Source organism: Pezoporus wallicus, unplaced genomic scaffold, assembly GCF_028554395.1.
Source record: "Pezoporus wallicus isolate ANWC-B61680 ecotype Strahan unplaced genomic scaffold, APGP_CSIRO_Pwel_v1 contig_13954, whole genome shotgun sequence".
Classification (NCBI taxonomy): Eukaryota; Metazoa; Chordata; class Aves; order Psittaciformes; family Psittacidae; genus Pezoporus; species Pezoporus wallicus.
In genome coordinates this window covers 668,804-691,501 of record NW_026638000.1, presented here as the reverse complement: position 1 = coordinate 691,501, position 22,698 = coordinate 668,804, and the positions used below count along the sequence as shown (strand labels likewise).

The 22,698-nt window shown below is 47.2% G+C and overlaps 2 protein-coding genes across 35 annotated transcripts in view; one reads left to right on the top strand and one right to left on the bottom strand.

The window, feature by feature from the left end:
* BNIP3 (BCL2 interacting protein 3) overlaps window positions 1-22,698 on the bottom strand; it is a 234,505-nt gene that overhangs the window by 55,578 nt on the left and 156,229 nt on the right. The window lies entirely within an intron of this gene.
* JAKMIP3 (Janus kinase and microtubule interacting protein 3) overlaps window positions 1-22,698 on the top strand; it is a 66,182-nt gene that overhangs the window by 38,435 nt on the left and 5,049 nt on the right. For 6 of the 33 annotated variants that reach the window (XM_057408610.1, XM_057408614.1, XM_057408609.1 and 3 more), the window contains exons 4-20: window positions 915-1,412; window positions 6,984-7,199; window positions 8,712-8,831; window positions 9,666-9,812; window positions 10,497-10,622; window positions 11,088-11,123; window positions 11,586-11,645; window positions 12,900-13,028; window positions 14,509-14,637; window positions 16,522-16,605; window positions 17,049-17,111; window positions 17,488-17,625; window positions 18,791-18,889; window positions 18,979-19,038; window positions 20,291-20,356; window positions 20,791-20,859; window positions 20,946-21,023. In XM_057408610.1, the coding sequence (XP_057264593.1) occupies window positions 915-1,412; window positions 6,984-7,199; window positions 8,712-8,831; window positions 9,666-9,812; window positions 10,497-10,622; window positions 11,088-11,123; window positions 11,586-11,645; window positions 12,900-13,028; window positions 14,509-14,637; window positions 16,522-16,605; window positions 17,049-17,111; window positions 17,488-17,625; window positions 18,791-18,889; window positions 18,979-19,038; window positions 20,291-20,356; window positions 20,791-20,859; window positions 20,946-21,023 (2,118 nt within the window). The remainder of the gene's footprint in view (window positions 1-914; window positions 1,413-6,983; window positions 7,200-8,711; window positions 8,832-9,665; window positions 9,813-10,496; window positions 10,623-11,087; window positions 11,124-11,585; window positions 11,646-12,899; window positions 13,029-14,508; window positions 14,638-16,521; window positions 16,606-17,048; window positions 17,112-17,487; window positions 17,626-18,790; window positions 18,890-18,978; window positions 19,039-20,290; window positions 20,357-20,790; window positions 20,860-20,945; window positions 21,024-22,698) is intronic. The other 27 variants (XM_057408611.1, XM_057408633.1, XM_057408619.1 and 24 more) reach the window with 18 other exon arrangements.

Sequence of the window (22,698 nt, the reverse complement as noted above, 5' to 3'; positions counted from 1 at the left end):
TTCACAAATTTCTTTTTCCTTAGAAAAATTATTGAAGTTCTCCATAATGCCATGGTTTTCTTTCCCCCACACAGTTTTGTTCTTCAGTGCTCTGTTTGTGAGCAAGCATAGGCATATTCTTAGCAAGGAAACCTAATTGTGTCAACTGAGGAAGAAAAAGGCTTCTTTACTGAACAGCATTGACTGGAATACATATTCCAAATAAACACTTCAGTAATTAAATGCAATGTAAGAAACAGCCACTTCTTAAATCTGGCACTGAATTGTGTGCACAGCCTGTTTGATAGAAGGTAGAGGGCAGAAAAGACAGCAAAGAGGCATGCACTCCCTGCCCACAACACCCCTGCCCAAAAGAGAGGGTGAGGGCTGCAGCCTTGTCCATGCCGTGGTAAACACCGTGTGAGAGATGTAGGATCACTTCTTCAACCCTGAGGCCTTCTGCCCACGTTGGTGACTGTGTTACTGAAGATCCTCACAAGGTACCCACCAAACTTTGAGGTCAGTGAGGGCCGCAGCAGATACTGAGAGTGTTTGCCATTGACTGTCAGAAACCTTTTCCCTGTGAAGATGCTTTACAGGGTTTGTAGCATGTATTTGCTTCACACAAAATGCATCAAGAAAGGCAATTGCTCTTTCCTAAGCCTACAGCAGGAAGACCCTGCGGCAGAGCTCAGAGTTCAACCTGGAACCTCCTTAGAGAAGGGATCTTTGATATGTAATAAAGTGTTGAATCATAAAGGATGAACAAAATGCCAGATGTGTCGGTCAGCTTGTGGTGATACTGACCCACTGGGTTGAGCCTTCACTCTAAGGCACAGACCTGCAACACTGAGGTCTAATATTGTAAAGTGATCTGTGCCACTTTTAAATAACACCATGATTTGTGGTAATCGTGTTTTGATTTTTTCTTCTAGGTCAGCAAGTTGGAAAGGGAGAAAAACCAGGAAGTGAAGCAGATCAAAGAGCACGAACAGCATAAAAGTACAGTGGTTGTAACGGAGCTCAAAGTCAAGCTTCATGAAGATAAAATGAAGGAGCTCCAAGCTGTTCGAGAAACGCTTCTGAGGCAGCACGAGGCTGAACTGCTGAGAGTGATAAAAATCAAAGACAATGAAATCCAGAGGCTGCAGACGCTCCTCAACGCTGTGCGCGACGGGGCTCCCGACAAGGTGAAGACGGTGCTGCTGTCCGAGGCCAAGGAGGAGGCCAAGAAGGGCTTCGAAGTTGAGAAAATAAAAATGCAGCAGGAAATTTCAGAGCTGAAGGGGGCCAAGAAACAAGTGGAAGAGGCTTTGACCATGGTCATCCAGGCTGACAAGATTAAAGCAGCGGAGATCAGGAGTGTGTATCACCTGCACCAAGAGGAGATCAGCAGAATCAAGAGGGAGTGTGAGAGAGAAATCCGGAGGCTGGTACGTGTTGTATCTATCTCTGTGTGTCCTGCTGTTACGGTATTGGTAGTAAACGAAGGTTGAGTGCTGGGTACAGGTGACTGGGTGATGGGCATTCAGACCCTGGAGCTTGCTTTACATCTGGTTTGAATTCACTAATAGAGATGTCAAAATGTTCTTTGAAAACTATGAAGGTGTTTTCTAAGGAACTTTTTCAGCCATGTAAGTGCCTGTTAATGTTCTTATTTCAGTGGTCAGGAAGAGGCCTTGGGTTAGGGGAAGTCTACAAAACAGTTAACATTTATGGGCCTATGCCTCTGTTTCCCCACTATTTGCTCCTTGATGTTTCTCCGTGATCCCTCCCTTTCCTTGCCCTTGATAGTTCCCATGAACATCCCATAATGAGCTTTACACAAACCCAAAATGCCTTTTCTTCTGCATCTCATAGTGAGTCCTATACCCTGTAGGTAATGACGCCCCTCACTCAGCAAGGCGTGCAGGAAGGGGTTCCTCTCTGTGCCCCACCTTGGTGGCTTTCCCCTGGAGCTGGTGCTCCTCACCCATCACTGTTCATCTGGTCCTCTGGTGGTCTTTGTGCCGATCAGCCTTAAATCACCCAGTGGAACCCCTTGAGTCTCAGGTGCAACAGGCTGAGTCTCAAAGGCAGTACTAGCTGTACGCTTATGGCTTTGGAGTATTCTTCCAATGCCTTTGGAGACTGGTTGGAGAGGTTAAACTGGATCATGGTGCTTGTAAAAGGGGGTTGCTGCTATGGACAGGAGGGAGCTCCCACAAGAGGGAAGGCTTTGCATGAGAGCCTGGCAGGCCACCAATGCTTCCTGGGCTTTGGGGTGATTTCTTCTTCACTGCCATCCCAGACTCACAGTCTTGTGAGCGCACAGCTGATGTGCAGGACCATGTCCCTTCACTGTTGCTGTCTTTCCCAAGGACATGGGAACAAATGGATCACCCATGTTCTTGTGATGCATGTTTTGGGTCTCTTCTCAGTATTTTTTCGATGTCACCATCTTTTTGTGTTTGCCACGATTTTTATAGTGTTCAGTGCTTCAGTTTAAAATCAGCCACGTCTCTTGGAAGTCATTATCCTTTGGCTATGATCCAAATCCATTCAGAACCTCCTACCACAGGGGTGGTGCAGTGTTGTCTGTGTCTGGATGAACCTGCTCGAGAGTGTCCAGAGTTGTCCACGGAGCTGCTGCGAGGGCTGGAGCAGCTCTGCTCTGGAGCCAGGCTGAGAGAGCTGGGCTGGGGCAGCCTGGAGAAGAGAAGGCTCCTGAAGGGGAGACCTGAGAGCAGCTCCAGTGCCTGAAGGGGCTGCAGGAAAGCTGGAGAGGGGCTTGGGACAAGGGATGTAGGGACAGGCCAAGGGCAATGGCTTTAACCTGCCCGAGGGGAGACTGAGATGAGCTCTTAGGCAGAAGCTCTTCCCTGTGAGGGTGCTGAGGTGCTGGCACAGGAAGAAGCTGTGGCTGCCCCATCCCTGGCAGTGTTCAAGGCCAGGTTGGACACAGGGGCTTGGAGCAAGCTGCTCTAGTGGAAGGGGTCCCTGCCCGTGGCAGGGGTTGGAGCTGGGGGAGCTTTAAGGTCCCTTCCAACACAAACCATTTCATGGTGATAACGAAACGCAGTGACTGCCCAGCTCCATTAGACCATGGGGTGCTACGTACCTTTATTTAGCCGCCCATTCTCTCAGACTTTAGGTTAAAAGATTTTCTTGCCGTATAGATTATTTTATTTTTATCAAGAGGATGTTAAAATAATTTATAACCAACTGATCTATTGATACTGCACCAGCATCCTGCAGGGTAAGTACTTCCTACTCTAAACAGACATTACCAGCAGCATTGATTTAATAGCTCAGTGTGAAGGGACGGCTAATGTACATCCTAAATAAACTTGCTGTGTTCCCTGGGAAGTCCATGCTAATGGCCTCTAATGGAGAAGCTCTAAAACAAATGTGTTCTTAGTTAGAAGGAAGTGGGTTGACATTGTGCTTTCTAAATTGCCTTTAAAAATAAAACTTTTTAATTCCTGCTTGAAAGAATCCGACTATCCAACTGTAGTAATTAAATTACATCGTTTTACCAAGCCCTGAGTGCTTCCTGAATGACTTCAAGTACTCTCAACTCCATTGACTTGCCATAATTGATTTCAATGGGAGCTCTTGGCTCCTGTACCTTGAGGGTGTTGTGGGAGAAAGGCTGGTGCCACCTCATCTCCTCAAAGCGCTGCTCTCTGTGACTATGAGGCTGTTCTCAAACCCACCATGACTGAAAACCAGGGCTTGTTTCCCTGTATAAGGTAGGAGCCATCAGTAACTGAGGTCCCTGAGCCTCCCTGGGGCTGCAGTGACATAGAGACACAGAACAGCCCAACATGGGCAGGTCTCTGCAGCCCACGCAGCAGTGGGGATTGTACTTCTGGGTAACAGCCATGGCACCCATCCAGCCTTGAATGATTAATGGATTTCCATTGGGAGTTTAAAAGCTCTGATTCATGTACCATGCATTGTTAGTCATTGTAATCGAGGGCGAAGTAACCTTTGAGGAAATTCTGACTTCATGCTTACGAAAATTCTGCCTTATTTGTTCGGTCAGAGCAGAGCAGGACAAGTCGTACTCACTCAGTCATGTTTGGCTTTGCAACAATATGCGCAGCTCACACTCCAAAAGGAGCCAGTTTTCAGAAGCAAAAGCCTTTAGTCATGTGGCAAAGGGAATCTGGGGTTCTTTATAGCTGGAACGGAGCAGCAAATCATGATTTCACCTGCCCCACTTAACACTGCTACACTTAACAGCGGAACACTGCAGCTGCCTCAATGTTGCAGCAGTGATGTCAGTGGAATGTGGGGGTTTGCAGATCGTAGCAAGGGCCCAAGCCCTGTCCATCAGTGCCAGTCCTTTCAGCCTGGAGAAGAGAAGGCTCCTGAAGGGGAGACCTTAGAGCAGCTCCAGTGCCTGAAGGGGCTGCAGGAAACCTGGAGAGGGGCTTGGGACAAGGGATGTAGGGACAGGACAAGGGCAATGCTTTAACCTGCCCGAGGGGAGATGAGCTCTTGGGCAGAAGTTAGGTGAGGGTGCCCTTAGCAGTGGGTGATGCTCCTGCATGGACACCCCATTCCCAGCACTGGGTGTGTGGACCAGTGGGCACTGGTGGGCCAGGAGGAATCCCACTGGTCCCATGCCACCGGTCCTGCAGGATGAGACCAGGCTGTGCCACAGCCTGGCGGGATGTGACCATGGACCATCACCTCCTTCTGCGGTGGCAAGTTGTTCCTTGGCCTTTTGTTTTCCTACTGTTACTAATGCAAGGAGGAAATGTGCTGAATCATGTTTGCCAGTGAAATGCTTCCTTGCATTTTGCCCCTTCTACAGTATTTCTGCTGAATAATGGGCTGCTGCCATCATTGTTTTGCATATTTGATGGATGTGAATTTAATCTTATGAAGGAAAATTGTTGTTGCCTTTGTTGTTTATGAAGATTATGTTTAGGGTTTCTTTCTGGGAAACAAAATGCTGTGAAATGTTTTGTGTTTTCTCCAGTTTCTTTTTTCCTCCTAATTTAAAGCGTTGCCTATGTTGTAAAATGTCTTCGTTTTCATGTGAATAGGGATCAACTACCCAATATTCTGCTTATTCTGACCAAATAACCATTTGATGATGTGTTAACTTTTCATCTATCCATCCCTTTAGATTTCTGCCTCATCAGATATTTAGCAGAAACACCTCAGGAGGCATTTCTGTTTCATTCAAAGCTAGTAGACCGTTGCCTTAATGGAAATTGTTGAAAGCACCTTTAGATGGCACCCCAAGTACATTTGATTTGCTCTGTCTTACTAAAGGAATCTACATTTTGCTTAACAGTCTCCATGCAGGTGCTGACGAGTTGTCCCACGGTGTCTTCTGGCAGAGGCTGGCTTTGCCCCCCGGGACCCTGTGGGATCTCTCTGGGCTTGCAGCTCAGCTCTCCCTTCCCGCAGCTACCAGAAGGCAGGACCTTGGGAGCAGCACATGACTCTCAGCCATGGCTGGAGCAGGGTGATGCGGCCACCCCTCTGTGCCAGCAGCCTCCCTGCTGTGCCATGGAGGGATATCGTGTCCTGCCCCACTGCATCCTCTCCTGTGGAATTTATCCCATAGTTGTGCACTGCAGTCACCCCCTCTGTCCAAACACACGCCATGGAAGCACTTTCCCAGTACCCTTGCTGGGAGCGTGTAAACCACCACCGCTTGCTTCTCCCCTGGGCAGCGTTGGAACACAGTACCTTGAGAGGTCTGTTAATGCACAGTGTCATTTTTTGCAGGTTTGCAGGCAAAGCTAGCAAAGAAAAGTACCAAACGCAGCTCTCACAGGGCAAAAGGTCCTTACCTCAAACAGGCCACGTTTTAAAACTGCACGTTTCAATGAAACGTGTAAAGTCTCAAAAACCTATGGCAAAAACCTGATGCATTTATGGCGTCTGAAACCAGATCAACAGACATTTTAGAGGCTGCGAATGACTTCTTTCTTCCTTAGGACCATTATCTGCCAGCACGGTGGCAGCCCTGTGGTGTGAGGGTAATTAATACTTTCTGGTCATGTATAGTGTATACATGTGCGCTCCAGAGGGAAGAGCCTGGCGTTCTGTTGCAGTGCCATGTATCAGCACGGGCACAGAAGAAGATGTGGGGCTGTGTTGGGTGATTTTCCGTTACTGGGCAGGGCACTGACTGTCCAACCTGCCCCATGTCCAACCTGCCCAGCCGTGCCCCATGTGCCTGAGCTGCAGCACAAGCACTGTGCTCCAGGCTGGTGAACTGGGGTGGGCTCCATGGAGATGGGGGCTTTAACCCCACGGTAGCATCTGGAAACACCCAAGTGTGCTCCCCCTTCGAAATATTCCTGGAGCACTGGTGAATGCCACATGCCCCATCCCAGGGCGGTGAGCTGGTGAGAGCAGCAGGCAAAGAGGGCAGAGGAGCACTGGGGACAGCTGGACCTTTGTCATTTAAGCACTTAATGGCTTTGTATAATGTGTATCATGCATAAGCAAAACCTGTCCTGGGAAGGGGATAATGAAGCAAATTGCTCACATGGGGGACTTCGGGGAGAAGAATTAAAGAACTGCCATTCTATCTCTATGTTTAAAATGAAAAGGATGTTCAGGTTTTGATGTTTTTCCTTCAAATTTATTATTCCAAAGTTTCAAAAGGTGGTGTCTGAGCAAAATATTGCAAAATGGTTAAAATGTGTGAGTGAACTGCTCCAAATTGTGATATCAATATTGCAGCTTAATTTCTTTAAAGATACTCTGAAATGCAACTAAGGGCATGGGTTACTTCCCAGTCATCTTAATGGCCTATTCCTGCTGAGAAGAGACTTCATCCTGGGTAGCCCCCAGGAGAAGAGCAATATTTCAGAGTTGTTGAAGTGATTCATCTCATACATGCTATTTGCAAGCGATGCTGTTGTATTTTCCGTGTGGAGGGCTGTTGGCACTGGGCACCTCCTGTCTGGCCGTGCTCGGGGTCATCAGATGCTGTGTCATTGTCAGCCGCTGCCTCGTGTGATTGTGTTCTGTTCTCCTTGTAGATGGAGGAGATTAAGTTTAAAGACAGAGCAGTCTACGTGCTGGAGAGAGAGTTAGGGGTGCAAGCCGGGCATGCTCAGAGACTGCAGCTCCAAAAGGAGGCTTTAGATGAACAACTTTCCCAGATCAAAGAGGCTGATCGGCATCTGAGCAGCCCCAAGCGGGAACTTCCTTATCCAAGTGGTGCAGGAGACGCTTCAGACCATTCGGGAAGCCCCGTAAGCACTTTCACATGGTTTCACCTACACGAGCGAGCAGACACAGCGACAAAAGGGCACAAAGTGACTCTTGATGAGCGCACCTCTAGCAACAGCTTTCCCATAGCTGCGCAGGGAGACCCTGGGGCACCCGTCAGTCAAGATCTGAAATGAAACCTTGTTATGGGAGAGCTTTTGCTTGTCTGTCGTTGTGTTTTTCCGGTTGGTTTGGTTTTGTTAGCAGGGGGAATTGTTCTGTTCTCTCTTCCTCACTGTACCATACTGCTGCCACCTGCCTGAACCCCACAGTTTGACACAACTTTGCTAACAAATGATGCAAATGCATTTCTAACAAGTGATGTATGTGTGCTAGCTTCCGGAGCTGCTAACAAGGAGTTTGAGAGCAGATGTACAAGGCCAGTTGACAAGGGGAACTGGGGGAAGGCAGCTGGTGCACAAGAGCCTCTAGCTCAGGGTTCCATGCAACAATGTGCTCTTGCTCTCCCCAGCAAGGGAATCCAACACCCATTAACCTGTCCTCTCCTAATTCTCTTCTACAACCAAATATCCGAACATGAATTTTTAGCCACCCTTTCACAACGGCTTGTTTAACGTAACTACAGCACCTTCCTGCTTCTGCCTTACTTTGCTCACATGCCCCCAACCAGTTGACTGACCTCATACATCTGACGTGTGCAGATTTCCTTCATTGCTGATTCTCATCAAGGTTTCTTTTGCGACAGCCTTAGTTTCTCTCAGTAGAAGCATAAAGACATAGACAGGAGCAAACCAACCTGGTTTATTCTTTGTCTCAAGCCTCTCCTGCACCTGTTGAATGAGGAACCAAGACCTCCCAAAAGAGCCACCACCGCTGTGGACACTAATTTGCTTCTTTCAATTTGAACTCCACTTCTGCCAAACATGAGAACAAGCCCTAGAGAAGGGGAAGGTCTGTTCCATTCCCGAATAGATGTAACTTCTCTGATTCTGAATGAGAACACATCTACCTATATTCCTACTCATAATTTGATGTAAGCATTTTCACTCAGATAAAGTGGCTTTATGAGTGACCCTTTAGAGCCCCATAAGGCCACAGCTTTATGGATGAAGAGCCTGTGCAATGGTAGAATTGCCTGGGTTTTCCTCGCTTGTACCCCATCATTTTTAATACCTTTTTCTTACAAAAGGTCCTCAGAGTGGGTGATGAGTCTGAAGCTCTCAGTTCAACAGTGGCATGCATTGGAAACACTGCCTCATATTGGATGTTTTCTTTTCTCTTTCCACGTTTACCATTTATGACATTGTATATGCATATACATACTTCTGCATTTGCATACTTTGTTCCATTATTCCCACCTTTCCATTGGTCTCATCCTGCAGCTCTCGGGGGGCGGTTAGGTTACATAGGTTACGCTCTGCCCTGCAATGTTTTGGAATGTTTGGATTTGGGATAAGATAAAGTTTGAGCTTTGAAAACCATTGGCTTTGCGTGTGCACTTATGAGCAGTTATTTGCAGTTGATCTTTGTTTTAGGAACAGCAGTTGGATGAAAAGGATGCCCGGCGATTCCAACTGAAAATCGCGGAGCTGAGTGCCATCATCAGGAAGCTGGAGGACAGGAACGCGCTGCTCTCGGAGGAGAGGAACGAGCTGGTGAGTGCAGCGGTGGCTGCTTGTGAATGTGCTGCTGTGCCTGTGCCTGGCCCACAGAACACCAGGGTATTTTCTGCTGGGCTCTTTGGAAATCACTGCAGGAGCAGCTGCCTCCTCTCCGTGCTCTCTGGATGCCGGAGAGGGACGCTTTGCCAGGGACTGTAGTGACAGGACAAGGGGTGATGGGTTCAAACTGAAACAGGGGAAGTTCAGGTTAGACATAAGGAAGAAGTTCTTTACTGTGAGGGTGGTGAGGCACTCACACAGGTTGCCCAGGGAAGCTGTGAATGCTCCATCCCTGGAAATGTTCAAGGCCAGGCTGGGCAGAGCCTTGGGTGACATGGATTAGGGTGAGATGTCCCTGCCTGTGACAGGGGGTTGGAACTGGACGATCTTAAGGTCCTTTCTGGCCCAGGCCATTCCATGATTCTAAGATTCTCTTATTTGGTGCTGTGTCACGCCACACTCCTAGAATCACAGAATGGTTTGGGGTTGGAAGGGACCTTCAAGATCATCTGGTTCCAACCCCCTGTCATGGGCAGGGACACCTCATCCTTGTTTGCATGACAAAGAATTTTTAAGGTGGCATCAGCTGGAGTTATTTTTATCTATTTTCAAAAAGAAATGCATTCTCCACGTGGTGCACTCGTTGTAGAGATTGAGCATCTCATAAAGGAGGAACAACCCGCTTCCCAGTGGAAAATACCAAGAGGTTTTGGTCAGTTCTGCTTTGCAGTGGGAGGAAACGCTGCTAGTGCAACAGATAAAGAAAATGATGAATGTATCTGGTGAAAAACGGCGGCTCCAGAGGTGTAAATTCTCTTTATCTTTCAGTTAAAACGTCTGCGAGAAGCTGAAAGTCAGTATAAGCCCATTCTGGACAAAAACAAGCGCCTTAGCAGGAAGAATGATGAACTGTCACACGCCTTACGTCGAATGGAAAACAAGCTAAAGTTTGTGACACAAGAGAACATTGCAATGGTAAGTGTGGTGCACTGGGAGGAACAGGTTGTTCGGTGCTCACAGGGCTGGGGAAGTCCGGCAACATCCCAAACTTGCAAGTCCAACAGAGAAGCTGCCCCTTCCCGGAGGCGCTGGGATGCTCTGTGGTGCGCTGCTGAGCGGTCTGTGGCTTGAACATTTCGTTTTACATGAAATGTTTTGGTTTAGCTTTAAAAACAAACAGTTACGAAGTAAAGAAGCTGCATGAGCTTTGTGCGCTCTGCTCACTCAGCGCTGGTTGGCTCCCACCTGAGCACAGGTCACCCCACCTGACCTCTGACTTCAGTGCCAAACCTCTTCCTCATCCCTAAGAAATTTGCCCTTATGAATCCTCCCTGTTTTCCCACTTCGATACTGCTAGTGGGTAATAACTGGTAGCTATAGAGGCCACAGTGGTCCCTGCTCTGAATTCCTCCTCCTGCGGGATTCACAGTGCCCGGCAGCATGGAAGCACACGTGCAGCCAGGCTGCTGCTATCTCCCTCTTTGGCAGACAGGTTTGATGGCCCGTGTCCTGCTGCTTGCTCAGCAAAAGGGCAACAGGGCAGCTGCCAGAACTGCCATTAGGTTGGATGCATCACTAGCTGTCAAGGGAAGAGTTGTGCACTGGCCTTTGGCAGTTCCTCCTGAGCATTTCTCTTCTGCCATGTGGTTGTGTTTTTAGAGGCAAAGAGCTGGAACAATAAGGAGACCAAGCTCTTTGAATGACCTTGACCAGGAAGAAAGGGAAGTTGATTTCCTGAGACTACAAGTTATTGAACAGCAAAATATCATTGACGAGCTCTCCAAGGTAAGATGTAATGCTGCTGCTCCCCTGCGAGCTCAGCTGGGGCTGCAGCAGAACAGGAGGCCTATGCAAGGGAAGAGTGGGGCTCCATGGGTTAACAGCACAGCTTGGTCAGTGGAGCATAGTAGGCCTCTCCATGATGAACATAAGTTATCTGTAGTATGGTATTTGGGAAGAATCCCTTCAGTCTACATGGCCTTTGCATGACGGAACCATTGCAGCATGTCCAGAAGATATGGACATAGAGGGAACATTAGAGCTGCTTTAGCTGGAGATAGCATCAGGGCTAAAGACTGCTGTGTACGAGGGGGTGTTCTGCAAGGCTGTGCTTGGGGTTTTGCTTCTGTGTTAACATGTTTGCAAAAAGAACATACTGAAATCCTAATGCTCAATGCTCCTCCAGAAAATAAATACCTTTTTTATTTAAGTCTGTGCGCTTACTGACACTATTTCATCCCTTTTCATTAGACATTGGAAACTGCTGGCTACGTGAAGAGTGTCATGGTAAGAATGACGTTAACTTCGTCCTCACCTTTGCCTGCAATTCCTGTCCGTGAAAGCCTGCAGAGTGTGATAATATTTGTTAGCATTTACATCCCTGTTAACAAGCTAACACAGTGCTTTTCTCAGCATAGATGCTGTCAAAGGCCGTAGCAGCAAAGCTTGTGTTGCAAGCAAAACAGCATTTGATTTTGTGCTATCACTGCTGTGGATGTCAGGATTTGCCATTGGGCTGATGGTGGTGGCACATTAGCAATGTCCCATAGTGTCATCGTATCCTTTTGCCACACGGTTAAAAGGAAAGAGTGCAAGGGTTTTCTGTTAGAAGTCTGAAACCAGTCCGTGAGTCTGTGGTTCTATTTTGAGGCAGAGACCAGCAGTGATGGTACTATTTCTTGACTGCTAGTATGACATAGTTAAACAGCAGCTCTCTAAACAGCTCACGTATGTATCTGATTCGTTCAGGAACGTGATAAACTATTGAGGTATAGGAAGCAACGGAAGAAAATGACAAGAATTCCTAAGGTAAGGAAAAAGGCTTCTATTAAGGTGTGTTGATGGGCACAAGCATGCTGGCTTCCTGGGGTGCTCCATGCACCTCGGAGCCACAAGGGGGGACGTTGTCCTCCAGGGTCTGCAGACAGGTCGTGGCCTTGAATTTGGTCACACAGTTCAAGGGCATTCATCGCCTGGTTGGGACGTTCAGAGAAGAGCTGCTGGGGACAGGGGGACCGTTTGCATTGCACATTGTGAGCGTTTGCATGTGCTGCCTTTACCAGAGCAGTCCCGCAGGAGCCCAGTGGTGTGTGAGTGTGTGAAGATGAGACAGATCTCATGAATTAACACATCTCCAGACGATGCTTTAATGGCACTGCCTGGAAACACGTGTGGGCTGTAAATAATTCATGTCAGAGGTTAGTAACATGCAGAACTTGCTGGTTACAAGACGCATCAGGCAGAGCTCAAGGAAACAGAAAACTCTGGTTAATGAACACTTGGCAGGATGTTAATCTAAATGTTAACTCTGTAACAGCATTGTAAGGTCTAATGTCAGGGACCTGAGAGCAAGCTGTGTTCTATGCATGAAGAACCAGCTAATAAATCTATAAATAACAAATTGTGGCCAATGTGAGATAACTCCTCCTGCCATCCTGCAAATGGCAAGCAGGCCTTCGGAAGAGCTACATTTTGTCTCCTTCAAGAATCATCCGCTGCAAATTAAAACAAGCAGCCAAAGTCTAGAAATGCTTTTGTAAATTAGCACTGAAAAATGTCTCTGGAACTGTGCTTGCAGCACTGTCTTTGGCTTTCAATCAGTTAATGGTAAATCTGTCTTCACCACCACTACCTTCATTCCTTTAAACAGAAGGCAGCTTGGAGTAGGAAACTGGATCTCTTCAGATTGTACAATCATTGCTGTGGTGATCAGCTTCACATCTCCAAGGAGGAGAGTTTGGCAAATCTAACTTGCCATGTGAGAGCTGCAGTAATGGCAGGAGGGACTCTGGAGGTGGCAATGGTCTGGCAAAACCATTTCAATGCACAGCTCCCTCCCAACATGGAGGTGCACACCCAAAGTGAACAGAGTGCTCTGAGCTGCAGAAAGCTGGAGGAAAATGCCTTAGAAGAAGGCAGGGAGCTGAGGTTCCTCCCAAGGGGGGTGTGTTCAGACCCACAGGGGCGCAGGGTTTGGCCTTGTGTCCAAAGCCGCCTCTGTGCCCCGATGCCCCGGCGCAGGCGGTGGCACCACTGCGGTCAGTGACACCTTCTCTCTGCCAGAAGCCGGTGGTGGAGACGTTCTTTGGCTACGATGAAGAAGGTTCCTTGGAGTCTGATGGTTCCTCTATCTCTTACCAAACTGACCGCACAGATCAAACGCCTTGCACGCCTGAGGATGACTTGGAAGAGGTACCCATCAAAACCCCGTGGTGTCTGTGCTGAAACCTCTCTGCTAGCTTTTAATGTCATTCCTGGGCTGTTACATCCCTCATCTGTCCCCTCTGACCAGAAAATGAAAACTTGATGTTCAATTTAATATTGTGCATGTTGGTTACCATGTCCCTCAAGTCTCCAGTAATTTCACAACTCTTAACCAAGCTGTAAACATTATATCCTAAGAATACTACATGTAGCATGGATTTATAGGTTAGAGGTCTAACGTGACCGAGCAGTTGGACAGGCCTGGGAAGATCTGTTCACACTGAGGTTTACTGCAGGTTTGTGCACGTGTAGTTTGGTTCAGGTCCTTCTGTTTGTCGTTCTGAGCTCAGCCCAGAGCACAGCCTCGGGCCCTGAGGTTTGTGTTTCTAGAGGAGAGGTTACAGCCCCTCAAACCGCTGTCTCCAGAGGAAGGGCTGTCCCTCCTGCTGACGTTGTCTTTTAGGGAGGCTCTGAATGCAGAGTGCAAAGGCAGCTGGTGATACACATCAAAGTTACTATTCCTGGTATCTTGCAGGGCTTCCCTACACGTGCGTTCCCAAGTGCATGTCAGATCCCTGCACTGTTACATGTCTCTGGGCTCAACAAGAATCTTGTCATGGACAAAAAAGCCCTGATAATGACTCTTTATGGTTATTATATTGTATTTACACTGAGGCTTATTACGGTTGCTGCCTGCAGTTCTTCATCTGCCATTTCACCTGTTCCATGCCTTGTCAGGAGATCGGTTAAAAGGGAGCCTAAAGAATTCTGATCTCCCTCATAAAAGATACATGAGTGCTTGCGGGGTGTGCGCTGCACTGCAGGAGACCTGAGTGTATTTCTGTCTTGATCTCTCATTTCTGTATTGACAAGTTCCCTGTTGAACAGTACAAAGTGTCTGCATGCAGCCAGCAGTGTAATTGCTTTCATGTTGAATGAAGTATTCTGGTCAGCCTGACATGAACTCATTCAGTGCTGGGTACTGTAAGGAGAGTGAGGAAGAATGAAGGGTTCTTTTCATGTCAACGTCATTATTGCTGCAAGTATTAACTCTAGATTAGTGTCTTAATGCTTGAGTGAGGCTGTCAGGCTTGGCTTGGAAACCTGTTGTTGTTTTGAGAAAGTTATATTTTCATCTTTAAATGTGATAACTTTGCCTGCTCCAGTAATAAAGGGTGATCCAGTCAAAGCGTGTGACATGGATGGCAGGCTTTTACCTTCCCATGGCAGGGGAAAGTATCTTTTTTATTTGCAATATTGCATTTTCTTTATGTAAGGGTGTGCAAGAGATGTTTATGGGACAAAAGAGAAGCAGTCTGAGGGCACGTAACTGAGATCCTCAGTACTGTGCTTCCCAAATTGCATTTTAAAAGTCATAATTGTGTCATTTTTTAGAGAAAGTAGATATTTTTACTGTCATTGCAGAAAAAAGGCAACAAGCACAATGCATCTTTGGCTTTAATTCCAGGGCATGGCCAAGGAAGAGACAGAACTGCGGTTTCGGCAGCTGACGATGGAGTACCAGGCTCTGCAACGAGCATACGCCCTATTGCAAGAACAGGTCGGAGGAACATTGGATGCAGAACGAGAAGTTAAGGTCTAAATGGCTTATATTACATGAAAATAAAGGATTGTCGTTGTATGGGGGTTTCCACTTGCACTTGCTCCTTTGTTTTATGTTTGTTGGGCAGGACACGGCCAGGGTGGGTGCTGATGGGGGCTGCAGGGTCTCTAGCTGAAGGGCTGGTCTGCTGGAGGAACCACTGTTACTGTGGTTTTGTCTCTTCACCTCTGATCAGTCTAAGAGAAATTCAGAGAGATTTTTTAATGGGAAAACTTTAAAATTAAGCTTCTCTATAAAAACCTAGGCCATCTATCTTCACTATATAATGCTTGGTGTTGAATTCCTTCTGGATTCTGTGAGATTCCTCAAAAAATGTTTAGAAAGCTTATATCTGTGATTCTTTTTCTTAATTCCATTGCAAAGTGTCCTATGCTCTTCTGCCTGCCTATCTGCCTCATACAGCCCATGTGGCTGCACACACCTGACATAAAATCATTGAGTCTAAGACTGGTTTGTGTTGGAAGGGACCTCAAATCTCCTCCAGCCCCAACCCCTGCCAGGGGCAGGGACCCCTTCCACTAGAGCAGCTTGCTCCAAGCCCCTGTGTCCAACCTGGCCTTGAACACTGCCAGGGATGGGGCAGCCACAGCTTCTCTGGGCACCCTGTGCCAGCGCCTCAGCACCCTCACAGGGAAGAGCTTCTGCCTAAGAGCTCATCTCAGTCTCCCCTCGGGCAGGTTAGAGCCATTCCCCTTGGCCTGTCCCTGTAGGCCCTTGTCCAAAGCCCCTCTCCGACAGCCAAACTCCTCTAGCTCAATGCCATCTTTGCAATACTATTTCACCCTTCCTAGCTCTGTAACTAGTCTGGTTTTCTTCCACTGAATAATTCAATGAATTAACTGCTAATTTCATCACAATCTCCATGGTGAGCACCTCTCAGCCATCCAGATTTAGCAGCATCCCATGTCTCCCAGCAGCCTTCCTGTTTGGCCATCATGGATAGTCTCACTCTTGAGTGCCCCAGTGCATTGAAGCTGACATTCTGATAAGCACATGCTCTGCTCGGAAGTTTTAGTTACTGCACAGGTAAAGAAAATCATCAGAAACAAGACATGCCCGACCTGAAAAGTGCCTTCATTTCACTTTTTCCATAGTGAGACAAAAAGAGAACAATGCAGGTAATGCAAGCAGATCGGGCCATGCTCATTCTAACAAGATAAAGAGCAGATAAGTGGTTGGAGGAAAGAAAGTTTTCTATAAAACAACCTTTAATGAACAGAACAGCTAACAGTAATCACATTTCTTGTCCAGAAAACACGTGCAGGAAGGTGGTGTGTATTTAAATAAGCATGAAGCTATAAGTATAGTAAATAATTGCACACAACACAATAAGACCATCAGATAGGGCACTGCATGCATGCAGAGCAACTCAGTTGGCCAGTGTGTAATGTTACATGTGTAGGGGCTGTTCTGAGCTTCTTAACTTACCAAAAATTAAAGGAAACAAGTGTGCCCAGAGCTGTGGCATTGTCATTTTAATGTGTTTTCATGGAGAAATGAACCTTCGCATGACACTGCCTTTCTTAAAAGCCGTGTTCTAGGTTAGGGAGGGCTGCTGAGTGCAGGCTGCTATAGCCAGCTGAGAGAGGCCACTCGCATTTTGCTGCCCTAATGGGATGCTGCTTATGCCCATCCTGAGTTCAGGCTCAAACTTATTACCCTGTCTTAGAGACTTCTTTCTATGATGAATGACTCCTGCTGTGTGCTTTGCTGCAAACTGATTCTGCCACAGAACTTTAAACCCCATCGGTTAAAAGTGTTTGATGTTTTCAGCATTTTCTGTCCCCGTGTTGGCTTTGGTCTGTTACAGAAAGTTTGATTGATGGTTTTTTGGTCTTTCCCCCTCATATCCCACAGACACGTGAGCAGCTCCAAGCAGAAATACACCGCTCGCAGGCTCAGATCCAAGACCTGGAGAAGGCCCTCGCGGAGCAGGGGCAGGTAACACCTGTGGCCGGACCCCTGATATGTAATGATGTCCTGGGGGTTGTGGGCTTTATATATTCAGCAAACTAAGAAATCAGTTTAAAAACAAGGTTTATTTTGCCTAATAATCAGAAATACCTAACTTATTTTCAGTGTAGTAGAAATTCGATAGTAGATACATAGCTAGAAATATCCCTTTTAATGCAAACTAATATTGTAACCTAAAAGAGGTTCTTAGTCACTGGAGTGTTTCTATTCCATTTGTATACTGCAAACTGTTAAAATAATGGAAAAGTTTAGCTTAGGAAGTTCTTTTTGGAAATAATGGAATTACAGTTTCACATGCAGCATTATTCTGTCCCTCTCCTCCATCTGCATGATTTACTGCAGTACTTGCTGCTGTGTTTGTGCTAACCATTGCCAGCTTCACCTGCAGCATTGGTCGTTTCTTTCTCAAGGACATGAAGTGGATTGAGGAGAAGCAAGCGCTGTATAGAAGAAACCAGGAACTGGTAGAAAAGGTATTCAATGTTTCTAGTTATATTATACAAATAATATTTGTAGTTTAAGGGATGCAGAAGGTGCAGTATTTTAATCTGTGCCACACAGCTCTGATGGAAATAATTAGTGTATAATAAGATGATACGTATAAACCTGCCAGGAGGAGGGGTTTCTGGCCTTCCCTGTTGTCCCTTACATGTTTTCTGGCCACCCCTGTTAACCCATACAGTGTCCGTGTCACTAAGGATGGTGGCTCTGGAGAAGAGCTCCCATTCCCCATCACTGGTGCCACATGTCCCTGCTCACACTGACCCTGTGTTTCCCTGGCACGGTCAAGGCACGTGGATCTCGAGTGACGCTGCGGGCAGTGCTAACCACGGGCTCCTTGTTTTGCAGATAAAACAGATGGAAGCTGAGGAAGCTCGCTTGAAACATGATGTCCAGGACGCGAAGGATCAGAACGAGCTCCTGGAGTTCAGGATCTTGGAGCTTGAAGTGAGCACGTGTTGCAGCCCTGGTCCTGCCCTGGTTTGTGTGAGCTCTGGCTGGGGGCACTCGCCCATATGTACTGTAAAGAGTTATATTGCCCTGAATGTGAGCAAAGGGTTTGGGACAAAGTGCTAATGAAGGAGGAAAAACATTCCAAACACCCAGGGATCACTGCCAGTGCTCTCCATAGGTCATTCTGGCAATCTTGCTACTTAAATAATTTAACTTCCAGTAGGTTGGCTCATGATGCGGGTACACATTTACTGTACTCCATCTGTCCTGAAAATGCAGAGAGGTGAAACCTGCACAGATCATACATGGGAAGGAAAAAGAAAAAGCAACTTTTGTTTTCATTGCCAAAACCCATGGCTCTGTTTCACCTCTTGCTAAACATGCAGAGGAGGAATCGTGTGCCCCAGGTTGCTAAAGTTACTTCACTGAGCCTTCTGTTTTCTGGTGTATTATCTAACCTGTACAAACAGAATCTATAAGCTCTTGGAAACTGTATTTAAATTCTCCAAAGAGAGATTAACAAAGCAGACACAAGTAAGGGAGATGTAAACACTATATTGTATTAGATGTAAGTGTATAGAATCATGGAATCACAGGTTGGTTTGTGTTGGAAGGGATCTCAAAGCTCTCCCAGCTCCAACCCCTGCCATGGGCAGGGACCCCTTCCACTAGAGCAGCTTGCTCCAAGCCCTTGTGTCCAACCTGGCCTTGAGCACTGCCAGGGATGGGGCAGCCACAGCTTCTCTGGGCACCCTGTGCCAGCGCCTCAGCACCCTCACAGGGAAGAGCTTCTTCTTTTGTTCAATAGTTGTTCAAATATATAATGCAGTGAAATGATAGGGAAGTGGTCATGGTTGGTGCCCATGGTGGGAAAATGTGAGCACTGTTAATATTACATTGATAATATATGGCTGATCCCCTGTGCAGTGAGGTAAGGTCTCCATCAGCCCCGAGTGCCATCACAAAAGCACAAGGTCTGGCTGGAGAATGGCTCTGGTTCCTGGCTCTTAGTGCCAGCAGACCCCGGGTGCAGAGGGAAGGGTCCGTGTGCTCTGTGCGCCTGAAATGAAGCCACCCTGTGACAACGTGGCTTTGTGATGGGCTCCGTTAGAGCAGCCCTTTTCACACCGTGTTGCTCGGGCTCTCCGTGGTCGGGGAGGTACCACGCGGTATAGCCAAGTGACTCTTGTCATTGCAGGAGCGGGAGCGGCGATCGCCTGCCATCAACTTCCACCACGGCCCCTTTACAGAGGGAAAAAGCCCTCTCCAGGTGTACTGCGAGGCAGAAGGTGTAACAGTAAGGGATCCTCCTGTCGTGTTTTCCTTCCCCTCAGTGAAGCCAGGCGCTCTGTTCTGACTCCTGCTTTTCCATTTCTCTCTTGTTAGGACATAGTAGTAGCAGAGCTGATGAAAAAGTTGGACATTTTAGGGGATAACGCCGTAAGTGTATGTTCCTTTAATAAATTGTGCATGCTTTGGTCAGTGTTAGTCCTCATGTGAAGCTAGCAAAGCCTCCTTGGGTTGCTGCTGCACAGCCTGTCCTGCAGCCAAAGCACGGGGCTGTGATCTCAGCATTCCCTGGCTCTTCACGGGGTGGTTACAGGCTCCTGGCAGTGCCACGCGGGATCCTGGTGTCACAACATTGCTCTGGGTGTTCCAAGGGTTTGCAAAATATTTTGCATTGTGTTCAGTTTCTTCTGGCCACTGTCCCCACAGGCTCCTTTGTTGCTTACTCTGCCTCTGCTTTGCTTTGCTTTGGCATCCTAGCAGCTCTGTGCTCTGCTTTTGCCTAAACCCCATAAACCTTTGGTAGCAACCATGATATTAAACAAAAAGCTACAACAGCAGCATGAGAAGAAGCAGCAAATAATAAGGAATTTGAAAGTATTTCTCCTTTAGCCAATGGAAGTGAGTTATTACACATACAGTTAGGTATTCAGAAGGTTTATAAGCCCTTGGTGTGTTTGTTCCCGGCACTCCTATCTGTAAGCAAAGCTACAAAGCCCGTGGCTGTGCAGGCAGAGGGGAGCAGAGCCCTTGGCCACTGCAGGGAGACCCCACCACTGCCTCTGCAGAAAGCCATCAGCTTCCTAATCATGGGAATGACAGCTCATGGCTCTCTGGATCGGAACAAATGTGGCTCCAGACTGGAGGGATTCCTTCCTCCTGGGATATTTATGGTCAGAGTAAGACCAAAGTTTGGAATCACATACAGAGCATGGTTTCCATACTTTAATGTTCTAACATAGCAGCAAAACCTGGATTGAAAAGCTGACATCTTCACAGATACTTTCCAAACTCATGGCTTTGCCCCATAAAATAAGGATTGTGTCTTAATGTACTGTGCATGGAAGGAACTCGCGGACTGACAACTGCATCTCTCCTGAAAGGCACACTGTGCTAAGCTTGGTCTTGTCTTGTGTAACTGTGTTTGTTCCCTGTTGGGTAAAAACAGGCCCAGTGTCACCTGTTTTTTTGGTAAACGTGAGATTTTTGGAAGAATTAACTCTATGCATGATAGAATTCAGCCCAAAGAGTTACACTTGTTTTAACAATGATGTTGCAACACTAATTTTCCCAGTTTCTTGTTCCTTGGACATTATTTAATTTCATATTTATTTAATACAGCAGGGCCCAAGTAGTGGATTAATAACAAGACACTGGGATTTGTTGTAATTCTATTCTGCTTTTGGTGCAGAACCTGACCAACGAAGAGCAAGTAGTTGTCATACAAGCAAGGACCGTCCTCACGCTGGCTGAAAAGGTAAGGACAGCACATCAAAACCAAACTCATTGGTAAATGCGTGTTGTGAGAGCACCTGGCAGCCTCAGAGCAGCTCACCTGGAGGCACAGGGGAGGTGGGTGATGGCTTCATCACCAAATGCTGCGGTTCTTTATGTGGAATTACGCTAGTTTTTGTCAAAATGAGGGTGACATTCAGGCAATACAGACAGACATTGCTGAGATTTAAGTGCTATTTAGTTAGTAAAATGGCTTTGAAATCATGCTTTTTTCCCCCCAATATATATAGCAGAAAATAAAAAGTAAGAATAGAGTAAGTTTTCCTCTTTATTTAGTGAATTTAAGTGAGTAGTTGCAGTGTGTGCTGATAGCTCCTGAAGTCACAGTAAGCACTGAATACGAGGTGTGCTGCCTCTGCCATGTGGGCTTAATCCCCTGCTCTCTGTTTTGTGCAGTGGCTACAGCAGATAGAAGTGACAGAGTCTGCGCTGCAGCAGAAGATGCTGGACCTTGAGAATGAAAAGGTACCAAGGGAAGGAACCGTGGGAGAAGCAGCAGAAGAGCATCCCAGTAGATGCCATTGCACTGATGCCTCTTCCCCTGTCCCCAGGAGCTGTTCAGCAAGCAGAAGGGTTACCTGGATGATGAGCTCGACTTCAGGAAACAGTCCCTGGACCAAGCTCACAAGGTGAGGAAAACCACTTCAATGATGGCATCTTGATTAACTTCCCTTGTGTAATACGTGTGGTCTGCTCCCTATAGAAAAGCTCTGCTTTGGACAGGACTGCACATGGAGTGACCCAAGGACTAAATAGGCTGAGTTTTAAACACCCCCCTCCATGCTCTGCACTAACAGTGAATTCCTTCTGGACAGGGTTCCTTGTGTTTGGGTGGACCTTACAGGGTTAGGACCTGAACATCAACTCGTGAAACCCAAGTTCTAACGTAGCAGAGGTTTCAGAAAATGACTGGCAAGAAAATGATGCTTTCAGTAAGTTCTCTTTCCCCTCCAAATGAGAGCTGTTAGGCTGGACATCTTAGATCTTAGGTTCCAGCCTCTGTAACTAGAACAGCTGGAGGCATTGTGTGATTCTGCACACTTGAAATGAAACTGCTTTTAGGCCAGGTTCGTCATTAGCTGATCCTAAGCCATTTCAACCATATCAAAGAATCCCGGTATGGTTTGGGTTGGAAGAGATCTTGTAGTTCCAACCCCCTGCCGTGGGCAGGGACAACCATCTCCTCAGTCATCTGCTGTCTTGTTTCCTTCAATTAGAGAAAAGGTCAACACATACTCATGAAAGACACACATTTGCATATCAGTGTATCTCATTCTGTCAGTTCCCGTTAAATCTCAAGCACAGTTACGCTTTCTGAGAAGCAATATTTATGCCTCTCATGCTGGATACCTGTTCTCTATTTTGATCACAAACCATCTGGGGGAGCTTTTACTCAATACATTTTCTGCCTGTAAGGATGATTTTCAAGACCGATTTTGCCACAAGCTGAGCTATATCTGGAACCAGTGTCTGTGCACAGCATCCCCATGGCCTCCTCTGGCCTCACTCCAGCAGCTCCACGTCCCTCTTGTGCTGCTGCCCCAGAGCTGGACCAGGGCTGCAGGGGGGTCTCCCCAGAGCGCAGCAGAGGGGCAGGATCCCCTCCCTGAGCTGCTGCTCACGCTCTGGGGGTGCACCCAGCACACAGGGGGGCTCTGGGCTCAAGTGCAAACTGAAGCCAGCTCATGGGGAGTCATACTGGGTAATGCTGGCTCATGTTGAGGCATCACATCATGTCTGCAGGAGAAGCAATGGGCTTTACTCCCGGGCATGAAAGCAGCCTGAAAGCAGGAAGGAAGCTTTGTTCTGCCCTGAATTTAGAGTGGTGAAAGCTCTTTTGATTTGTTTAATTTGTTTCACTTCCATGTTTTCTTTGTGCCCCTTGGGATGAGGAGCTGCTAATGTTCCCCACTGACTGCAGCCAACAGGATTACCAGCCATAACCACTGAGCTTCTTGCATGGTTTTCACTCCCTGGGCTGCTGGTGGGGGGTTTTGCTCTGAGAAACACTGGCTCACACACACGGACTCCTGCTGCTGCTGCTGCTCTGGAGGCTGTGAAATCCCCCACACTCTTCTTCCTTCACAAGTCAGTGTAATCTCAGAGCACAGCAGTCATTTAACTGAGTTTGGGGCCCAACAGAAACCCATGTTTCAAACAGCAGCATTTTGTTGAGGCAGTGATGGTTAGCAAGGATGTTGGTGATGGTTTTGAAAGTGAAAGCAAAGTCTTCTGAGATCTGATCTCATCTCCCAGCGATACCGTGGTTACTGTCCCTCAGTTAGCATCAGTGTCCAGAACTTC